At 38.3% G+C, this 23908-nt stretch overlaps 1 protein-coding gene across 24 annotated transcripts in view; it reads right to left on the bottom strand.

Annotated features, from left to right (window-relative positions):
- The window catches only part of LOC133519967 (TLD domain-containing protein 2), a 184824-nt gene that overhangs the window by 26352 nt on the left and 134564 nt on the right, over nt 1-23908 (bottom strand). For 13 of the 24 annotated variants that reach the window (XM_061854276.1, XM_061854309.1, XM_061854330.1 and 10 more), the window contains 9 exons: nt 23570-23890; nt 20758-20952; nt 19254-19387; nt 18226-18318; nt 15135-15259; nt 14636-14798; nt 11888-12023; nt 11205-11261; nt 10323-10415 (listed from right to left, as the gene is read on the bottom strand). In XM_061854276.1, the coding sequence (XP_061710260.1) occupies nt 10323-10415; nt 11205-11261; nt 11888-12023; nt 14636-14798; nt 15135-15259; nt 18226-18318; nt 19254-19387; nt 20758-20952; nt 23570-23890 (1317 nt within the window). The remainder of the gene's footprint in view (nt 1-10322; nt 10416-11204; nt 11262-11887; nt 12024-14635; nt 14799-15134; nt 15260-18225; nt 18319-19253; nt 19388-20757; nt 20953-23569; nt 23891-23908) is intronic. The other 11 variants (XM_061854400.1, XM_061854251.1, XM_061854395.1 and 8 more) reach the window with 7 other exon arrangements.

The following is a 23908-nucleotide window of genomic DNA, read 5'->3' as shown; positions in this document are numbered from 1 at the left end:
CAGTGATTAGTGATCTTCCGGTGCTAGAATCATCTACTGTCTTTACCTTCGGCTTGATCTTACGAAACACACGACTACTCGCAGCGCGTAGGTCAAGGTGAGATCGACAATCTGTATAACATTTCTAATCAAATGGTTTCCTAATGACACTATGTTTTATCAAAAATCTACTTTGCGTCATTTATTTAAATTCCTATTGCAACGTCATTTACAAAAATAAATGCTATGTATACCTGTATCCCTAGTGTAAATTTATTCGACAGCGAATCGTGACGTACGCGTTGAGTTTCCAAGACGTCCCGCTTGGCGCGCTGTTTCTAAATCCCGTACAAAATGAGACTTAACGCAAACGCGTACGTCACGTTTCGCTATCGAATAAATTTACACTAAGGACTCAGATGTATTTTACCAGCTAGGCGGGCTCTCTGTTGGTAGGCACTTTTGGTGAAAATCTATTTGCATGAGTAGAAAATGAAAAACACAAGTGTAGTAGGTTAATAAAACGTTTCAATAAAGCTGTAGAATCGTTATCGTTGAATAAACCCCTTACGGACCCCTGTCGTTACAATGTAGCGGCGCGCTCGGAATTCAACCACGCGACGGAAATGGCTGTCCGAAACCCGTGCGACCATTACAATCCACTGCGGTGTCAAATTATGCTGTCTGCTTTTTGTTGTTGTATATGAGGACACTGATTTTAGTTTAGGATAATAATCTTCGTCGATATAGGCTCGGTTAGTCAAGTCTAGTCTAGTTGATTGAAAGGATAGCGGTTTGGGACATTGAGTATAGAAACTCAATGTTCCAAACCGCTATCCTTTCAATAGGTGTCACAGTAGGAAAAATATTATCCTTCATATGATACTAAGTCAGGTCATAAGTTCTGTCTGTCACAAAGGTAACTACTAATAAAGTGTAATTCAAAGGTATAAAATGTTTAAATAAAAAAATTTAGCCATAATTTGAAAGCTTGTTTCATACCGATCAAACCGTAATATAATTATTTTAAAATCTAGATCGCGACTTATATTTACTACTTATTTGTTTACTTTGGGATTATCATTAGACGCGAATACACTGCTGTAGGGTTAAGATGGTCGTCTCTTTATCATTTGTCACCATGCCTGTCACGTTCTAACAAGTATGTAAGCGCGAAGGTGACGGGCATAATGACAAGTGATAAAAATGGAACCATGCTGCCACCGCAGGATTAAAAAAAATATATACTTCATAAAAAGGAGTCAAAATCAGTGTCACAATAATAAATGTTAAATTGTATGACCCTACTTTATTACAAAGTTATTTTATGACCAGCATTTGGTTCTGTGACAAGTCTATACTTCAGCTAATACCTTTAAAACTTAGGGTACTTTTCAGTAACACGCTTATTTTTGTCTGCCATCCAACGCGTAGGTTTAGTAAAACATGTACTGTTGTAAGTTTGCAAGTCCAATACAGATAAATTATATATTTTAAAAAAGATAAAAGACCTAGCTTTCGTCTTATGTAAAAAAGAAAAATATATAAATAGGTTTCCAAACCTTTAAGAGCTTGCGGAATTCTTGCATGTTTTTTTTAATATTTTTTTTTCCAAATATTACATTGAATTATGCAAAACTGAGACAAAAAATTACGTTAAATTATATTGTAAGTAATTAAGCATTTAATAAGCTTTCAACCCATATATATAATGAATAATAAGGGATAAAACTTTTATATCAGTAAAAATCTTTGTGACAGAAAGTCAGTCAGTAAAGACTTGACTAAGTATGTCCTTGTCCTTGTGTTGTGTAATGTCCTTCAGTTTTTTTTAGGGTTCCGTAGTCAACTAGGAACCCTTATAGTTTCGCCATGTCCGTCTGTCTGTCTGTCTGTCTGTCTGTCCGAGGCTTTGCTCCGTGGTCGTTAGTGCTAGAAAGCTGAAATTCGGCATGGATAAATAAAACAATAAAGCCGACAAAGTCGTACAATAAAATCTAAAAATTAAATTTTTTTGAGGGTATCTCCCCTACACTTAAAGTGGGGGTGAATTTTTTTTTTGCTTCAACCCTACAGTGTGGGGTATTGTTGGAAAGGTCTTTGAAAACTAATAGGGGTCTTCAACAAACATTTTTTGATCAAGTGAATATATTCTGAGATAATCGCTCCGAAAGAAAAAGAAAATGTTTCCCCCCCCCCCTCTAACTTTTGAACCATAGGTCCAAAAAATATGAAAAAAATCGTGGAAGTAGAGCTTAAAAAAGACATTAAATGAAAACTATAGCGGACATGATCACTTTAGCTGTTTTGAGTTATCGCAAAAAGTTTCCCCTTCATAGTAAAAAGACTTACTTTAATTAGGTACTGATTATGCAAATTTGCCTATTTGTTTAACTCGCGTGAAAGGTACCGTTTCATCCCTTGGTTAACAATTTACTATACTTTAAGCTCCAGTTTAGCTTATTATGACGGAAGAGTAACTACGGAACCCTACACTGAGCGTGGCCCGACATGCTCTTGGCCGGTTTTTATATTTACGCACGACTCATGCACACATGATCTACATATAAATGTATTTATTGTTGTCTTGTACGTACGATACGAACCTTACAATAATACGAATTTACACGCACTTTGACTCATACGTCCACGCAGCCGAACGCCAGTATGACGAATATTATTATTTTAATCTGCGAGCATAACGACATTTTTGCCTAAAATCAGTAAGAAAACGAAATCAATGAAGACGTATACATGTAAAGCTAATAAATCTACAAATGTATGGCACGTGTGATACGTGTTTTAATTTGCCAGAAACAAATACGAGTAGTAGTACTTTGTTTAAATGATTATTAAACGTCATATAAATAATATTTTCATAATAATCCTACAGCAATAACATTTGTAATAGGTGTAGGTAGGTTGTTAGGTAGGTAGTAGGTTGTTCTAGTTCGTACAAAATACTAAAATCATGATATATCTATTAAACTAAAAACAGGTTATAAATTATTTCCAAATCGCCATAATCGTTTGGGCGGCTCCGGTCATATTCGTATGGTTTCGCCAGTTTAGGTTTAGATCAAAATCTGATTGAGTACGATTCTGGTTCATACCAGATTCATCTTAGGTCTGTTTCTGAATCAGATATTTTCAGGACATGACTTGTAATGTGGAAATCACTTTCTCTTTAAGTTAATTTCTGACTAGGTCAGATTCTGGGTAGACCATTGTCATGATAGTATTACGTCGGATTAGCAAAAAAATTGTTTCTGCAAATTGCATTTTCTTATTATATCAGATTCGTATCGCGTCGTTTTCTAAATAAATCCGAATCTTACAGCAACTAATTCTGAGACATTTTATTTCTTATTAGGTCAGTTTATGTACAAGTCTAACTCTGAAAAGAAGAGGTATAATTCACAAGATAAAAAGAGTATGGAGTATATTTAGTATGACTCAATAGTAAATGTAATAGATACTATCAATGATTTTGGCCTCGCGGGGCTCCGATTTCTGGGCGATTTGCCCTTCGGGCAACTGAAGCTACCTAACGAACCTAACCTACCTACTTACCTACACTTTTTTCCACAAAGTGTAATGCTTTCACAGATTTCACACTAAATTAATAGGTAGGTAGGTTAGGTTCGTTAGGTAACTTTAGGTGACCAAAGGGCAAACCGCCCAGAAATAGGAGCACCGCGAAGCGAAATGTTCTTTTTTTTTAAGAAACCGGACTGGTTTAATAACAAGATTTTTTTTCTTTTTCGGCAACTGGTTGCGAAACTTGGTTGCCAAGACATTTTTCTTTCTCTTGACTGTACAGTCGCCTAATGTAGCCAGAAATTGATTAACATATTATCTGACCTTCTTAGAATATACTCTAATAGTAGTAATAGTACGTTACTATAGAGGACGGGAAACGAAGGGTTGCAGGCCAAGTAGATATAGACGGCCGAGCGTAGCGAGGTCGGATAGAGAGACGCGGCCGGCAACCCCGTTTCCCGCCGAGATTTGTATAGTGCTTTTCTCAAACTTGCAATGAAATAGGATGGTGATGATGATGATTGTTTCATGTCCTAATGTGATAGGTTATTCAGTGCGTGGGGTATTGAAGGGGAACAAAAATGTAATTGTTTTGGCGCTACCACGCACGCCATTACGCTTTTTTCTTTTCTTTTTTTTTCTTATTGGTGTTTTTTGTTGTTACCGAAAGGGGAAAGAAAATTTGATTATTTTTACGCTACGACGCACGATTTAGGAGATACAGCCCTATAAAGATTTCTGCATGACTGAAAAAAATAAAACTTTTTGGGGCTGTATCTCCTAAACCGTGCGTCGTAGCGCAAAAATAATGAAATTTTTGTACCCCTTTCCCTGAAATAATATTTAACAAACACAAAAAGAAAAAAAAACACAAAAAAGACAAAAAAATTTAATAAAGCATACTTGCAGAATTTTGCTTATAGGTTTTTTATAGTTGAATGCCAAGAAGTGCCATTATTTGACGTTAAAAAACAAAAGAAGGTTGCCTTACAGGCCTAGGTGTGTAAGGCTATATGAAATTCCTTTACATATCATCTTCACTCATCGCTCCTGATATGTAGTATTTCCGGACCTAATTTGAAGTAAGTCATGTCAACATTTCATTACAAGTTTGAAAAAACATAATTTAATCAACATACGAGTAGAATCGGTCGTACTCACATTTAGACATACTGAGATTCTGGAAATGTAATTTTCTGACCTACTCAGAATCTGGCATTGAGAGAATCTGAAGTGCTAGGAATTAGTAATATGGATAATCTAACATTGTAGGAACTTGGAAAACTTAGAAAATGCCTCATTCTGAATTATACGTACTTAGAATCAGAATTAAATAGAAACTGGCTACTCTAGAATCGTACTTAAACGAAAATGTCGAAGTTTATATATGCCCTAAGCATACTAAAAAAGAACACAAACTTCGAGTGTGCATTATCCGCATACTACGCATATGCGTGCGCATGGCTTCGGTACGCTGTAGTCCTTTGGGGTGATAGTGTCGAGGCCGAGCAACTTTTTATAATGCAGAAGAAGTGTATTCGAATTTTAGCGAATGCTGCCGTCCGTACTTTGTCCGCTACAAACTATAAACACTGCCCTGCATCTATATATTGCAAGCTGCTATTTTTGTTCGCGAAAACTCTCATTTATTTGAATTAAAACAGGATAAGGAAACAACTAGAGCACAGTATAGGAATAAATTGCAACTACCTCAAACAAAACTACAAATGTGTAGAAATAGTCCACATTACAAATGTATCCTAATAACTAATAAAATTCCAGACTCGATTAAGCAAGAACCTGAAAATGCGACCTTCAAAACTAAATTAGAAATATTATTAGTCGATAAATGCTATTATTCAGTTAATGATTTTTTTGATGATAATTTATAATTCCTATTTTATTTTGAATTATTACTGTAGTGACTATTTATTTATCCATATAATTGTAACATATTTAAATGTATTAATAATTTAAATTTTGTGTAGGTATTTGTAAATTCGGATGATGATCGTGACGAATAATTTTATTTTATAATGATTAGCTTAGATTTGTAAGGTAGTATATTGTTATTGTATGCCCTCACAGGGCGTCATGGACTGACTTACTGAATTGTATTGCATCACCTTAATAATGTATGTACATGACTATACAATTAATAAATGAAATAAAATGAAGTGATTTTGACCTAAACCTATACTGGCGAGACCGGAATATGACCGGAGCCGCCCAAACCGCCATAATTCCGGTCCGCGAAATGACTGGAGTATAATGAATTTTGCGATGAGGTTATTTTCCTGGAATCGGGGCTTCGCGGCAATGGCATAATAAATACGTCTCCCTAGTAGAAAATAATAATAATAATTGATTGTATATTAAGGGCAACATTTTCTATGCCAGTCATAGAAACCATCAAACCTATGCTACCCATTTTGACGTTATTGGCGAGATAATTAATGCCTCATTGTCCTGTCGACATCATCATTAATAATCAAGTATAAGTCTATTTAAAACGTAGTAAACTACTAGAAGGCTTGTTTACTGTACATAATTGTCTATAATATTTTAGTTTTACTTAGACATTATTAATCTTTCAAGTTTTTTAATGGCTTAATGTAATGAGATACTCAAGTATGAGTACATACTTCACTAATGATGAGTCATTAGTAATGACAAAATCAACTCACCATTTATACAGCAGAGGGTCCCGAAATCAGATTTTGATGTTATATAGATACAATTAATATTTTAATACGTACGACTTTCAATTTAAATGCCAAGAAAAGTTCAATCAAGAATCAAAGAGCATAAAATCACTACCAAGAATATTTAAAACGTCATAATGACCGCAATGACATTGAGTTTTGCATGCAGTCAAAGCAAAGAGTAAAGTAAGTATATTAGGTAGTCAAAGACATTAGATGAAAGAAGCCACGGAACAAACAGTACGGTTCTACTTTAACCTACATTATTTGATCATGTAATGTTTTAATCTATCCTCAACTGGCTTAAGAAGCCATTTGAGGGTAGACTTTGTTTACTTTTATTTAAATGCTTAAAGATACAGAGTACAGCAATTAACGTATCATCGGCGCTCACTACCAACTTCTGTCGTAACAACAGTATATTACGAATATCTGCGTCTGTTTGGTTCATTAAAAATGAATTAACCTACCTGCCTAGAATATCAATTCGCTGCAGGATCTACCTTTTATAGTCGGTATAATTTTATTGATTACATAGATATAGCAACTTTTTAGTATTTTTTAACCGACTTCAAAAAAGGAGGAGTATATATGTTACTCGATATCTTCGAGAATCGTAAACCGATTTTCATTTTTTTTTTTAAATCGAACGGGTTTAACTCCGAGATGGTCCCGTTGGCACCATGTCGGGGTCTGATGATGGGATCTTGGAGAAATCGAGGGAACTCTTCTAATGTTATAGGTACATGTATGGCGCCTTTGGTAATTTTTATTTGAAGTCGGTTTTATTTATTGTTAAAAAGTTTTTATAACGGTTTTTTATTTAATAATTAACAGTTACAAATAGGGTACCTATCGACATATCCGTCGTTAATATTGTTTAAAAATGTACGTTAACATAATTTTTTTTGTAGAATTTACGGGTTTTATGATTATTTATTATATATAGAAACTTACTTGTTTTTTGTTTTATTCGATCTGCAATTCAGCCTTAAAAATATTTATGTAAATGGAAGGTGACATTTGTTCTACACGACTCGAGTGCGAATACTTACTTGTTGTTTTCGCATTCAGTTGAAAATACAATGAAAGGTCAATACATACTGTAAGTTATTTACATACAGTCTGTGAGCTCTAAGAATGATATTCGGTTTTCGGGTAGAATCGAACGTAATGGTGTAAAAGAAAAAGATTAATTAATTATTGAACGTTTAAACCCATAGTATCATTATAAAGCCCGACCAGAAATATATGATCATTGTCAAGAGGGCGCTGCTATTCCGTTTTTATCCAAAATGCCGAGTTTTACAATAGTTAACTGCAAACATCATTTGTTTGGAATCACTTTTCACATGTAAATACGACAAATACTTTTTATTCCTAATAAAAGAATGAATTTGACCTAATATTCCGACTTTCAACCATATAAACTGTCGCTTGATTCACTTCAACAATATTTAACAAGTGGTGGTGGTATTGATCAAGTTACATTATTGCAAAGCCAAGCGTTTACGCCACAATGAATAGGGTACAAAACGATATACTCAATGACACATTGTCTCCTAGTACAGAGGACATACCGCGAACCACATCTTCAAACTTCGGTCATTCATTCGTCTATTTGCATCTTTATCACTCTTGCATGTTTGAGCATCATGCGCGAATGAATTGTGCTTTGTGTGGGGGTAAAGAATTTGATTCAGGCGAACTCAGTACAAATTGGCCGTCAAAATGTCCGATCTCCTTATATTCAAACAACAAAGTAAATAAATACACGTACACCAAATAGGATGCCACTCAGCATAAGCCCTGTGTGTTAGATGCGGCACTGGTTTCATGGCACGCAAAATTAAAAACTAAAACAGAAACAAATCGCAAACAGAACAGAATATCAACAGAACAAGACAGAACACAAATATTTATTTTTTACTATGTCCGCTTAAGGTTGTACTTAAAAGAGGTAACGGATTTGCAGTTTCTGATTGGTGGCGGTTAATTGTTCCAACACTTCATTGCAGCATATCGAAAGCTGCCACGAAAAGCGGACGTACTGTGTTGCGTGTCGTTAAGCCTGAGGACACCACGTACATGACCCTTCGAAATCTTAAGTTTTTCAAATAGATAAGATGGCTGTCATCGAATGACTCCAAAAAGCAATGATGCATAGTGCAAAGTAGGTCTGGCAGACATATTTAATAGATTATAACAGTTTAAAAATGGTGTGAAGTGAGAACGGCAAGAAACAGAAAAGAAAAGCATTTTGAATGCGTTGAATTAATACCGAGGTACTCGCCAGCATCGGGGTGGATGGAAAGGCGGCATCAGTGTAGCTCAATTTAGACAGAATAGGTCTACACTTTTCTAAATCAACGTTAATAAAATCACGGATGCGATATAATACTTTAAGCCTATTAAAACAGTTGCTGACACCTTGACTGTCCCAACATATTTAATCTAGATTATTAAACACCAGGCGCGAAATAAACGCACCAGAGAATGATTAGAAGAAAGCACTGATTTTGATTCAATATCTGCTTGACTATCACATCACTTGTGTGTGTCAAGCAGACAGTTCAGTTTAGTATGAAAAATTTAGTTCCAATGAAATCCGCAATATGGCGCGTGATCATATATTACTCGTCAGGCTTTATATCATTTTGTTCTTCTTTGACAAATGGAACAACATTACTAGGTATTTGAAATGTTCTTAATTTTGTATAGTGCCATTATAGTTCTCAAGGAGCGCAACGTATTTTTGATTAACTGGCAATGCAAGGAGAACAGTCGTCGAATTAATTGCCCATGAATTATATAGAGCAGTCAATACCCCCAAGACATATTATCAATTTAATATTTTTCGGCAATTGATCTTCATGGGGTGACCCAAAATTAAAACAACAGTCTCTTGACGTGAAACATGTATTTCATAGACTTTTTTATTTTATTTGGGTTTCTTTGACCCTTGGAGAGCCTTTACACCTCCAAACTTATTAATTCGTACTAGGTATTATCTTTCTCAGTCCGTGGGGACCTTTTACATCTCCAAACTTAATGTATTAACACTATTAACCGTGGAGACTATTCGTCTCTGTAATATTGTATAATATACTTCCTTGACATACTAGTTATGTATCCTGTAGCTTATGTTATAAGACTGTTTGCTTAACAGTGCAATTAATTAACACGAGACTTTAAACCCCACAGACCAACTATACATATATTCAATTTTAATAATGTACAGTCGCCATCTGATACATCGGAGCGGCCGAGGTGATCAAAAATATCCGAACACGCGCTCTAACGCCTTGACACTAGAGGCGTGTTCAGATATTTGTGAGCAACTCGACCGCTCCGATATATCTGAAATAAAAAAAAATCCCCAATCCCGGAGTAACGTCAAGTGAGCCCTTGTTTAGATATCATGTATACGTGTCATATAAGTTTATTAATTTACAGAGGTATATATTTCATTGCGAGTTGTCGTAGAGGCCACATTCGGCCTTCACTTACGAAAATAAGTATTTTAGTGACGGATAAGTATGTACAGTGCAATGCTAAACTCTAGTGGAGAGTAGAGCGTCGCTTACCTCGACGCTGTGCTGCCGCAGCGGTCGCGCGCCGTGCGGTGCATCGCTCATTACAACTCAACGTTTATAGTAAACTAATAACGAGTGAAACTACGCTATATCTAAAACAACACTTTAGGTCTAGAAAATCACATTGGCATTTGAAGTGCAAATATGTATCATCATTAATCGGTTTCGGAAGCAAAGTATAAACTTTAAACTTTGAAAGAGCACACAATGGGAAAACATTCACGCTAACATTAAGCTTACTACTTTTAACAGTCATACAATTTGATTGTTATTTCTTCTGGCGACTATACGTATAAATCTATAGTAATTAGTGCATTGTTCACTAGATCATTCTCTATAATGGGGTGCGGTACACTCGCGCTACAGGAGCAGGCGGGCTGCGATTCGGATAGTGCCCTTATTGTGTCCGGAATTGTTTAATGGCAGCTTTTTGCGTGTGGAACGCGCTAGGTACGGACAGGGCACGGCCGAGTCGCAGCCGCCGGCGCGCGGACAGTACCTCGGGCCGCGGCTCCTCGCCGAGCGAGTCGCCCAGCGCCTCCGCCTGGCTCTTCATTATCGAATATATTTTCACATACGGCGCCTTCAGCAGCTACGCAGCCGCATACACATCACAGTTAATATACTCGATCGCACATCGTTCTAATCCGACACTATCAACGAGACCCGCATCAACCGCTAACGCAAGAGTATGCATAGAATAAAAAAAAAATGGGCGCGAATTGTAGATTTATGTGAAGTATTTTTATTACAGGTATATCGTAATACTGTCGGATTACCGGAAGCCTTATAGTTAAATTATCATGTGTATTATAATGCCTTGTGTGCCTGTAAGTATATTGTTTTTGATAGATGATGGTAGTAGGAGTATTGGATGCTTAAGTATAATGTTAGTAACATGCTTAAAGTATTTTAATTGTTCTATAGACCGTAGATCATATTTTAACGCCTCAAATTAGTAAAGTAGTACAATATTGCTATCGATACAAGTATAACTATGGCAAGTTAACAATATAATGTGAATTGGTAAAGCGGCGCGCAGTAATATTTATGTACGTATAAAGATGAGGCTACAATGGTACGCGTCGCGACATTGATGCGTCACTGCCGCATGAGCGGCGGCGTGTACGCAGACATGTAATATGCAAACAATGTAAACATACATACTCATAGTGCAGTTTTAAGAATTAAAACAAATATCAAAAAACAATCATGTTCAATGTGTACTGATGTGGAATGTGGGATAAAGATGCAATGTTGACGGCAAAAAGTGTGTTAATGAAGCATTGTTAATTCACAAATCGAACGCGTTTGTAAAACAGATTACAATAGATGTAAGTTGAGAAAAAGTAAACAAGTGGAGGTGGCGTGTCACACTCACCTCCCAGGACTCGCGAGTGATGTCCGACACGTCGCCCGAGCTGCCGGTGCGCTCGCCCTGCGACAACACTCACATCATCACCGGCTCCCACCGCATCTTACTCGCTAATTATGACTCATTAATCGCGCGCGAGCTGAGAGATGCTCATAAATGTGTCACTCAGTTACCCTTATCTTGATGGGTCGCGATGGTAATTTAACGATAAGTTTTTGTGTAACATCGCTGCTACATATTGTATGTCACATCTATAGTACATACTTGTAATAAATTAAATACTTTAAGTATACGTCTAATTAAATAATATTGAATTATTTGTCTTATTTTTCTAGGAAATAAAATAATTTCAGTATACTTACCCACCTTTATACTAAGAGCCTTTTGAGCCATTTTATAATGAATTATTTTGATAACTCATATAGCTGTATTTTTATCACCTGGATACAAAAATTTAGGCTGTTCCCCCAGCAACTGTCTATCATCTCTGACTGTCCAATTATATGAACAGGGCGTAAACTAGAACGAGCGCTGACCTTGTGTGGCTTGTAGTCGTCATCGTCCCACTCGGTTTCCGAATCGATGAGCTCGAAGCCCTGCACGGACACGTCGCCCGGCGACCCGTACCGGTCCGGGCAAGTGTCCCTGGACCGCGAACGGTGGCGGGGAGTAGAGTAGCGAGCGCTGACCTTGTGTGGCTTGTGATCGTCATCGTCCCACTCGGTGTCCGAGTCGATGAGCTCGTAGCCCTGCGCGGACACGTCGCCCAGTGGCCCATACCGGTCCGGCACCCAGTGTGTCAGGAACTTGAATAAGTCGTCCACCCTGTAACAATATGTAATTACTTGTTTTACAAGAACGCGCTATAATATAAGTAATTAAATATTGTTTATCTACACACATAGAGTCTGTTCGGAAAGAGAAGAGTCGTGGAATGTATTGGGCCCCATACATTCCACGACTCTTCTCTATCATGAAACCTCTATGATGCCTTCGAAATCCGTAAATAATGGCCCACATAAACTAAAACTAAAAAAATAAATAAACTGTTTTGCTACAACAAATTTCTTATCTGTGATAATGTTGTAATTACATTTCATTTCATTTCATTTCATTTAGAGAACGGATTTGAAGTAGCGATCTCAATATTGATATGGATGTGGCTGGTATAATTTATTATTTTTTCTACACACAATAATAATTTAACTGAACAAAAAAGAACAAAAATAACGTAACAAAAAAGGAAAAACCTTTTTGGAACGTTTTGTAAAAATTGGGCAAAAATGATGATGATAATAAATAAAAACATCGTTCGTTAAATTTTGAAAAAAAATATTTTTCAAGTTCTTCTTCTTTAATATTTCTTCTGCACAATGAACAGTAAAAGAAATTATTACGACTCAAACAAATAAAAAATGAAAATAATTCGCTTCAACAATTCACTAATTTCGAGGTAGTTTATTGGTTCTTCAAAAATACATTTTCATCCGTTGTGTTTACTGAAAAATGTAAACCGATTGTAAAAACAGTTTTATACTTAAATATCTTGGCAATTCTAGTTGAAAAAAGCGGCCAAGTGCGAGTCGGACTCGCGCATGAAGGGTTCCGTACAATTTATGACGTATTAAAAAAAATCTTCTTACTAGATCTTGTTCAACATTTTTACCACTTTGGACACACATTTTACCACTTTGGAAGTGTCTCTCGCGCAAACTATTCAGTTTAGAAAAAAATGATATTAGGAACCTAAATACCATTTTTGAAGACCTATCCATAGATACCCCACACGTATGGGTTTGATGAAAAAAGATTTTTTGAGTTTCAGTTCTAAGTATGGGGAACCCCCAAAATTTATTGTTTTTTTTCTATTTTTGTGTGAAAATCTTAATGCGGTTCATAGAATACATCCACTTACTAAGTTTGAACAGTACAGCTCTTATAGTTTCGGAAAAAAGTGGCTGTGACAGAATCGGACAGACAGACGGACATGGCGAATCTATAAGGGTTCCGTTTTTTGCCATTTGGCTACGGAACCCTAAAAACCATTGTTTGCAAATTGCCATCTAAAACAAGAAATCCATAATAATATTAATAGCGAGGGCCTACTTTACATAGCCAAAACTGTTCTGGAGGTGTGAAGCTTCTTCTACTACGGCTTACCTTTTCATCAAAAAAGAACTGGTTATTTGTTCTCTCTCGAAGGAATTTCAGTACTTTATATTTTATTATTGCAGCAATTTTAAACATAGCCAAATTATATAATTTTTGCATCATTGAATTGTGGCGGCCTTTTTGGCCACACGTCGATGGTACGACGAGTTTTAAGTTGAAGCATGACATTCAGGAACAATCGTTCATTTTTCCGTGTCATTTGAATGTTATTGTAATTATTTATTAATTAAAGGAGATTTGTTATAACAGGAAGTTTTAATCGACTCCGCCAGTAGGTCTCCTATATTGATGACCCCGTAAAAACATTATCGCATAATAAGTATTACAAGCAATTATATAAAATGACGGATGAAAACAAGACCGCTGCCGGAACCCCTTGTGTAGTATGTGAAGTCACTGTACGTACTCCACCGTTTTGGCCAGAGGAACCCGCATTATGGTTCTCGCAAATGGAAGCCCAGTTCGACCTCGCCGGCATATCAAGCGACACAACCAAATTTAACCACGTCGTTGGCCAGTTGGAGCATAAGTACGCCGTAGAGGTAAAGGATATTATCAGCAACCCACCAGCTAACAGTAAATATGAAAAGATAAAATCGCAGCTCACATCGAGGATCTCTGCGTCTAAGGAACAAAAGTTTCTACAATTAATGAAACACCAAGATCTAGGCGACAGAAAGCCGTCACAATTCCTACGACACTTACACGCGTTGGCAGGTGAGTACATTCCAGAAGATTTCCTAAAAACTGTATGGATAAGCCGCTTACCCGGCAACCTGCAGGCGCTTACTACGTCCCAAATTAAAGCTTCGTTAGAAGAGTTAGCTAAATCTGCGGATAAGGAACACGACGTCGCCCCTCATGCTCTGCAGGTCCATGCATTGGACAGTACCTCTCATGGCACGGAGATATCCGAAATTGCAAGGCAAATGACCGAACTCACAAGGGAAGTTGCTGCCTTAAAGGCCGGAAATCCACCGAACACATCAAGATCCGGTTTCCGTGGCAGTCGAGCTTATTGTAAAATTTTGAAGTAGATGAGGGAGGAGCAAGAATATGTGTCTAAGAATGTTTAAAAAAGAAACAAATATATTTAGATTAGGCGCACAACGCACATAATTCTAATTTAATCAGAAGTGGTATCTGTGCCAGCCTGCACAATATTAATAATAACGCCCATGTAACATTATTACGAGTACGGTGACATTATGTTAAGTTTCTAGTAATTTTACTGTGTTTATTTTAGAAATAAATGTATAACTAACCTATTTCTGGGAACACCGAACCAGTATTCGGGCTTCATGCGTTTGCGGCCGTAGGACATGAGCGGCGTGGTGCGTGGCAGCGGGCGGCCCGCCGGCTTGCCCATGCGGAGCCGCAGGTACAGCGGCGGGTCGTCGCTGGGCCGCGCTGGCCGCGGGATTAGCTCTGCGGAAACGAGTACTAATATGCAACTGTCCAAAACATAAGTAATAAAAACCAAGAAAAATTTTCAACCAGAAGAAAACAGTTTAGTTAGCTGCGAATATAGAGGCAATTGAGCAAGTAACTCACTCCAGATACAAGCACACTCCAGATGCAAGAGTAAAAGAATTTCGGTTGCAACAATTTTCAGTGTAAACGAGGTCAGCCTAAAAATACAATTAGGTATTTTCAGGCTATATATATTATTGACCGACAGTATAAACTTTGGGCCCTACTTTATTTCTTCCTATTTCGGCTAGGAACATGATAGTTCTACATTAAAGTATTATTGGTACTGACTGTCAAAAGAAGCGAAGAGATCGGGCATGTCGTCGACTGAGACCATGCTGCGGTAGTCGAGGCGCGGCTGCGCGCCGGCCGGCGGCTTGGGCGTCGCGCGCCCGAACCCGCCCAGCGAGCTGCGCCTGTACACACACACTGCATAAGTCTCTGTCCCGTAAAGCGGTAAGGGGAGATATGAATTATGTTATACGTGTATGTCTTCTTTACTGGTCGGGCAATATTAATCAAGAGGACGATTTATATCTGGCTTATTAGCCTAATATTGCCTGCAAGGTATCGGTTCAACACCATTATTGCTATCTGATTGACGTAGATGCGGGGGTGTGCCCCGCTCACGCATAATTGCTCCAATTAGGAAAAAATACTGTGTACTGAATTGATTTTAAATCGTTAAAGGACTCGTCAAGAGACTACTCTCATCGGCTTGTTTACCGCAGCCAGTTAATAACTCGTTCATGTACAGATCCATTCACCAAACCCGACAAAAATTAATGCGACTAAACGAATAATATTTATTATTGTACAAGTATTTTGCGTACATACATGGAATGTTTCTATTACTCTAATCAATTCATTATTACCAGTTTTGGTAAGTCGACCTTGAAAACCGTATATTGATAAAACGTACTAGAAAATAAGTTTTTGGCAAAAAAAACATTTTTGGTACAAGTATCACTGACTGTACCTACTTTTCTTACAGCAGGCAACTAATACAATTCTAAAATCTCCAAACACAAATAGGTTGCTTTTGTTATCACAGAGTTCACTGTCTCCATCATCAGATCAGCTCGACGGTACCATAATATTGCTTTGTCACCCAACTTACACATGTATGCAAATTTTCAGCTTCATCGAAAAACGGGAAGAGGGTAAAATTTAACTCGCAAGATATGACTCGTACAAATATACGAGTTACAAAGGTACATTGCAATTTAAATAAAAAGCACAATTTGGAACAATCAAGTGAACTTGATTAGATCGTGATTTTTCCATTCCATTTAAGGACATGATTGATAAGGTATAAAAAACACATTAGCCTCCTGCAAGCAAAAAACAATTTAATGATCTCGTTTATATCAAATCTTGTGGAAAATTATATTTACGAAGTAGGTAGTTTCCAAAAGCATTTCTACTATTTCTTTCTTGGTGCTACTATGGTTACCCCATGAAAAGTAATGGTACTAAAGAAATTAAAATGCGTAATATTGCCAAATGTTCGTGGAAACTTGTCTTTTGGAAAAAAGGGATCATAGATCATAGGGTAGGCAACCCTCATGCTAATTATCAGCTTTCTAATATACCATTATTTACCTGATAGCAAGATCACGCCTCCGCGTAAACCTAAACATGTATAATGATCCACACACATTACAACTAGAACGTCAACGTAATATTTTGTGTTATCCGGCCATACAAACGCGGTCTTCGTTACCACGCAGTACGAGGCATAGTTAACGTTATAAACAAGGCGGCATCCGTAGAGATAGCTCGAGGAACACTTCACGATTGGCGTTTTTCCTTGTAGCCGGACATATATAAGCTTAACATGCTTTAAACATTTAGTCAATGCACAATGAACGCAACAATAATAGTGCCATAATAATTTAAGTGCTCTTAGTACGATGTACGATGATAATGCCAAATGATGATGATAATAAATTGAGACTCGATCAGTTCTAAAACAAGTTTGATGATGAAGTTTCATGGCAATATTATGTTATGACTGGCTAAGGTGCGACATGGGAGGTTTCGAATTAGGTCTCGCTAGACGGGGATGACATCCGTACAATGGTTCTATTATTTTCCTAACACTGATACAACATGCCATTCCGGACGATATTAACCTCATTTAGAATAAAAAAAGCAAAAAACAGGTAAAAATATAAACAAATTTCTTTGTAATCGCAATCGAAAATTAGCTAACACAAAACAGTAGAAACACAGAGACAGATGTGAAATTGCTTTCTAAAAGAGTAACGTGAATTAAAAATAGGAGACGACATTGACCACAGCGACACTATAGTAAGCTCGATTCGGCTCACCCCTTTCAGTCTGATGTCGCGCCGCGCGAAATAGAAGCGTGCCAGTCTACTCCAGGGTTTTGTAACTATAGCCGTTCACTGTAACTCGCTAATAGGTACCGACGTGCCACCATATCTATTTAACGAGATTAATATTTTTACGCTTGGGCGCCTCCGGTCATATTCCGGTTTCGCCAGTTTAGGTTTAGAAAATGCCTCATTCTGAATTACACGTACTTAGAATCTGAATTAAACAGAAACTGGCTACCCTAGAATCGTACTTAATCAGATTTTGACCTAAACCTATACTGGCGAGACCGGAATATGACCGGAGCCGCCCAAACCTATTTTTAGGGTTCCGTACCCTAAGGGTACCCTATTACTAAGACGCCGCTGTCCGTCCGTCCGTCCGTCCGCCCGTCTGTCAGTCCGACAGTTGAAATTTTCACAGATGTTGTATTTCTGTTGCCGCTATAACAACAAATACTAAAAAGTACGGAACCCTCGGTGGGCGAGTGCGCCTCGCACTTGTCCGGTTTTTTAAAATAGACATACTAATCATAATATCGCGTAATGTAACATAGAAGTTCGTATAAACGTACTGCACTATATTGTAATATATTAGGTAGTTAATCCTTCAGATGGCATAGCATACATACTTCATTTTATGAATTTTTGTCAATTTATGGTATTCATATTTGATCGACCGTTTCTCTATAAGAGCTTTTGAGTTAAAGAAACTAGGAAGTACGAGTAAAATACAGGTGTAACTACTACGAGTACATACCTACTTGAAATTTCATTATATTTAAATGCGCTATGAACGTGAGAACAATCTCTAGAATAACGGTATCGCGTGGCTTGGGTTAGGCTATTCGCCTAACTCATGTAGCTTTAGTTACGAAACCCTGTACGCTAGCGCAGTTGATGAAGTGAGCAGACCGTCCGAGAGCGAGCGGTAGAGACACGAGCCAGAAGGACAAGAGCGTTGTGGTCTCGATGTTTCCTCAAGGCAGACATTCACATAACGACTTGGCACATGGAATTTCCAGCAGCGAGTGACGTACCCCGGGGCGGCGAGCGCGTCGTGCGGCGCCTCTTCGGAGGGGGTTTTACTCAGGAACAAACCAGTACCGAACTCCACTAGGTTCATTGGCGAGCTTTAGCAATGAACAGAGCGGCCCGAGTCAAATCCAGATAGCATCCACGGTAGCAAAACAAAAATGTTTCATTGCAATCATTAATCTATGTTAGGCTTTAGCAATCATTACTTTTGTGAGTAATATATTACAGTGTTTATGTGTTATACGAGTACGCGGTGAATTCTAAATACTTTTATTTAAGACGATTGGCGAATAATGGTAAATATTCAAAATAAATGTACTGAAAGTGTAAGCTAGAGTAGTGTCGGCAAACACAGTTGGAGCTTGTTAGCCTCGTGTTATTGGCGTCGGCCCGTGGCACTATGAGCATCGCATTCCAGCAGCAAGTTAAACGTGATGTTGGCCTGACTTGCCTTCTGTTCGTGGATGGCAACTCATCAAATGCAATTCCGGTTTGTTTTAACGACAACATGTGAATTGATAATCATATGACGACTTTTGTCAAAGGAGGCTATTTCCACAACAATTTCCATAGAGAAATTATTTTCATTGTATTTATGATATCATAAGCCGTCTAAAACATGTTTGAAATTGTGCCTCAGGTGCTTTGCTGCAAAAAGCCGTTTAATCATTTAGCTTTCATGCTATCACGGTCTAAGTAGTAAAATTTACCTTAATGTTGTATGAATTTCAATGAATGAGTATTGCATTCTATTCAAATTGCACATACTTGAGCAGTTAGGTGTGGCACAGACAACTGAAATATCAAATCAAACATTGCCGCTCAAAAATCTAATGAACCGCGCGCGACTTTAGGTAACGAGCTCGGCGAATTTCTTACGAGACGCAGGGCTTAAAATAATCAGCCTGCAACGTGTCTACGGATAATCCGACCCTAAAAGTCAACTGCTAAACCTCGTTCGATTCCATGACAGTTCAGTTGTCCATGGTGGTGGTTCGTGTGGTAATTAGTGGCGCAGCGAAGACGCTACCTGTTGAACACTTTGGAGAAGACGCTGGTGTTGTGCGTGTCGGAGGCGGGCAGCGACTCGCCGGCGCCCGGCGCGCCGCCCTCGCCTGTCAGGCCCTCCACCCACGACAGCGGGTACGAGAGCCGCTTCAGCATCTGTTCACGATATACACTCACTGTCATCCGGCTTCTTTCATTTTATTATTTTATTTATTAAGGATTACCAACAGATTATCAGTATTATTCAGTATCCTACATTACTTACATTAAAACTTATAGCATGGCTGATGCTTATCCAATTATAGGTAACCACGACTTACATAAATATCTTTAACTTACAAAAATGCACAAAGTTAACTCAGGTAAAGCCGCTTTGAGGGAGCCGTTTCTTGCGAACTTTTTTTGCATACGCATATGGCCTTAGAATTGCTCTTCGAAATTAGAGCAAAAGCCTATAATCATAGTTTTATTTAATAATCAAATTACCAAACAAGATGCAATTAGAACCAGAAGGTCAGCATTTATCAAACGTATTGGGTATATACGTACGGATTTACATAATTGTGGCAGTATTGTACCAAAATACAATAAACATTCTAGAAATTCCATGATGCTATAAGGAAAATGATCTGTTTTGTTTACAGTAGCTACATGACAAGTCTGAAGTGAAAGATAGACGATACGATAAGAAATCTTCAGTTTATCTTTCGTATCAGTGACCCCCTTTTTACAAGCAACCTGTATGACAGCACAATAGATAGCTATTGCTCAAACTATTCGTGGTGTGACTAAGACTTCGTTTGTTTGTCGTATGCGTATCGAGTCTTCGCTTATCTTAACACGTTAGTTACGGTTACTTAGTATATGTAGAATACACTGGGAGCCAAGATACTCATCGATTTGTACATTATTACGAGTAGGTTGATATTTAATTTCTTTGTTATTCTTAAGTACTTTATTAGTCGTTACGCAGATCAATTCGTTATATAGCATAACACTGGTAAAAAAGTTTTCTTTAAAAGATTATTGAAGAGTTATTTAGACATGTTTGCAAAAAAGAAGTGTCATGATTTATGACCACGAAAGCAACCAGCAGGGGTTAACGGTGAATCGATAAAATCACAAAAGCCTGGAAACAAGTGTCATAGAATCGTAATATAAGTTTTCAGTATTACAAAGTCACGCCGTCAGTATGGCGTGCTACATGCATGGAGTCACGTACACAGCAGTTCGTGCGTATGTATGCTCTGTGCGTATTAGTGATCATATCTCAGCACGCTTGTACGAAAGAAACTTTTGCTTGGTTTATGGGGATTGTATTGATACCTACCTTATAATGATCAATAGAGAAATTTATCCTTTATAACGTGGAAGACATTAGATTTTTAATCACTTATCTTAGAATATGTTATTTTGATTAGTCCATTGAGCTCTCTATGGTCATGACTGACGACGACAGTTGCGCGAGGCTACTACTTTAACCAGGGCACTTATATGGCCGAATAATTATGCGGGACAACATTAACCTTATTCTTCTTGTCGGGCTTGTTCGCGTCCTCCTTCTGGTTGTTGCCGTCGAGCGAGAAGGAGACGGCGGCGGGCTTGCGCGGCGCGCGCTCCGCCTCGCCGAGCGGCGGCGCCGACAGCGGCGGGTCGCCGCGCGGCAGGCACACCGGCGGGACCCACTCCGCCGACAGCACTATGTCGGCGTCGCTGTACACCTGCAATTACATCACTGCTCTTAGACCACTCTCACATTATCCTGTCTGATCTGATGTGGCAACAAGCGGGCAACTTGTTCTTCATCGTGTGAACTTCAAATGTGAAAACTAGTAACTATTTCAATAGCACATTTTTGACAGTGTGTCCATGTGTATATTTCGGCGACTATATTAGCGGAATACTGATTAATTATCGACGAATACGCACAATGTCAATCGGCTCTTAGGCCGTATACGTTGCATCAATCACTGCTGGCAATTCAGATAATATAAAAAACGTCGCAGCAGTGAAAGACGTCAAAACTAAAAAATCTGTTCTTAAAATGACTACAATTATACTACCTGTTTTTAGGGTTCCGTAGCCAAATGGCATAAAACGGAACCTTTATAGTTTCGCCATGTCCGTCTGTCTGTCTGTCCGAGGCTTTGCTCCGATGTCGTTAGTGCTATAAAGCTGAAATTTGGCATGGATATATAAATCAATAAAGCCGACAAAGTCGTACAATAAAATCTAAAAATTTTTTTTAGGGTACCTCCCCTACACGTAAAGTGGGGGTGACATTTTTTTTTCTCTTCAACCCTTGAGTGTGGGGTATCGTTGGAAAGGTTTTTCAAAATTAATAGGGGTTTTCAAGAAACATTTTTTGATAAAGTGAATATATTCGGAGATAATCGCTCCGAAAGAAAAAAAAAATGTGTCCCCCCCCTTCTAACTTTTGAACCATAGGTCCAAAAAATATGAAAAAAATCGTGGAAGTAGAGCTTAAGAAAGACATTAAATGAAAACTATAGCGGACATGATCAGTTTAGCTGTTTTTGAGTTATCGCAAAAAGTTTTCCCTTCATAGTAAAAAGACTTACTTTAATTAGGTACTGATTATGCAAATTTGCCTATTTGTTTAACTCAGGTAAAAGGTACCGTTTCATCCCTTGGTTAACAATTTACTATACTTTAAGCTCCAGTTTAGCTTCTTGTGACGAAAGAGTAACTACGGAACCCTACACTGAGCGTGGCCCGACATGCTCTTGGCCGGTTTTATTTATTATTCAACATTTATACATAAGTAACAGAAGTAAATATACATAACAATTGGCGCAATTATACATATTTACAGTATAGAACGAAAGTAGAATAAAAGACCCAAAGATACCAAAAATCCGATGTACCACATAAATATTTAGAGTAGGCCAAGACAAGGTATGCGCGGAAACTTAATATTAGGACGAATATAGGCAAGAGACGTCGACCCGAAGTGACTCCGACACGGAGAAAGAAAAGTCTTCCTACACCCGCCTCACCTCGTCGTGCGAGTCGTACGGGCTCATGTCGGAGTCGTGGTGCACCACAAAACACGACAGAAACTTGGCCTCGTACCGCACGTCGCACAGCGGGTGCTCGTCCGCCGACTCGTATATAGTGGCTATTTCGTGATAATACTCATCGTGATACGGATCGTGGATGTGGTGTCCCTAAAAATCATGCGGGTTAATACATCAAACCATTTTAGATGAACTATCCACTCGAATATTGACCTCATCGTTTTGGTGAGGTTATTCTTATAGCTGTGATAGTATTTGTAAATTGAGTTAATCTCAAATAGTTACAAAGTGGAGAACTCGCTCGAAATCACGTTTTCATACAAACGTAGTCCTTACTTTCCTCTCTGGATAGTAACAATATTGGGAATATTTTGACACGATTTGTTGTATATCAACCACAGCCAGGGGAACGTAGCGTAGCATAGTAAAATTAGTAAGTAACCACAGCTAGGGGAACGTAGCGTAGCGTAGTAAGATTAGTAAGTAACCACAGCTAGGGGAACGTAGCGTAGCGTAGTAAGTAACCACAGCAACGTAGTGAACGTTTGATTTTTTACATTTTTAATTATTTTAAATATTGTATGAAATTTGTTTTTCGCTCCTAATTTTTATAATACTACAAAAGTCGAAAAAAGTCGAACGTAGAGGCATAGCTATGGTTGATATTCATCAATCAAACTATTTAAAATATTTTCCAAAATGTCAAAATCCAGAGAGGAAAATGGGGACTACGTTTGTATGGAGAATCGGTCGTCCTCTTTCCTCTTAACAGGCACATCTAAAACAATATAGTTAATGAATAAAATGAAAGATATCTAGTTAGGTAGGCATGTTAATAATCTGAATATAATTATCAAAAATAACAGTGAATGATAATACAGTATGAAATACGGTGTTAGAATAAATATACTTAAGCCAAATTAATGTCTTCTGCGATAGATAATATTGTATAATCAACATATGAATACTTGTTAGTACTTCTGTATCTATAACGCATGACTAGGATAGGAACTAAAAAAACAAACAAATTATCTAAGGACTCGTTAGTACAGATTATTATTTATTTTGGTACCTACGACGCAAACACTTTTATGTGTCACAATGTATTTAATTAAGCACAGCCACCCATTTAAAAGACCACTGGCGAACTCGATTTCGATATTCTCGATGCAATACTTATGGTCGGTTCGGTACGGTCAATAATGGTAGGTATATTTATGAGATTATCGCTGTTTATTTATACGTAAAATTGTTTTAGTTTCCGTTAAAACGTGTATAGGAGGATGAGCAGACGCACCTTCTTAGACTTGGCGGGAGTGACATGCAGCAGCGGGTCGCGGATGTCGATGCCCGAGTCGTGGTAGGACAGCTTGACGAGGTGCAGCGCGTTGGCGGGCTGCGGCCCGGCCTCGTCGCCCGCCTCGTCGGCCTCGGTGCCGGACCCGGGCTCGGCGCTCGCCTCGTCGGCCTCGGTGCCGGACCCGGGCTCGGCGCTCGCCTCGTCGGCCTCGGTGCCGGACCCGGGCTCGGCGCCCTCGACGCTTGCGCCTCCTTCGGCGGCCTCGCCGCCTTCGTCTTTGTGGTCAGTGCTGGATGATACCTGGAACACGTCGTCACTCTACGATTAGTCCAATAT

Source organism: Cydia pomonella, chromosome 1 (assembly GCF_033807575.1).
Source record: "Cydia pomonella isolate Wapato2018A chromosome 1, ilCydPomo1, whole genome shotgun sequence".
In the NCBI taxonomy this organism is placed as follows: Eukaryota; Metazoa; Arthropoda; class Insecta; order Lepidoptera; family Tortricidae; genus Cydia; species Cydia pomonella.
The sequence above is the reverse complement of the archived record's forward strand: the minus strand, read 5'-3'. Positions and strand labels throughout refer to the sequence as shown.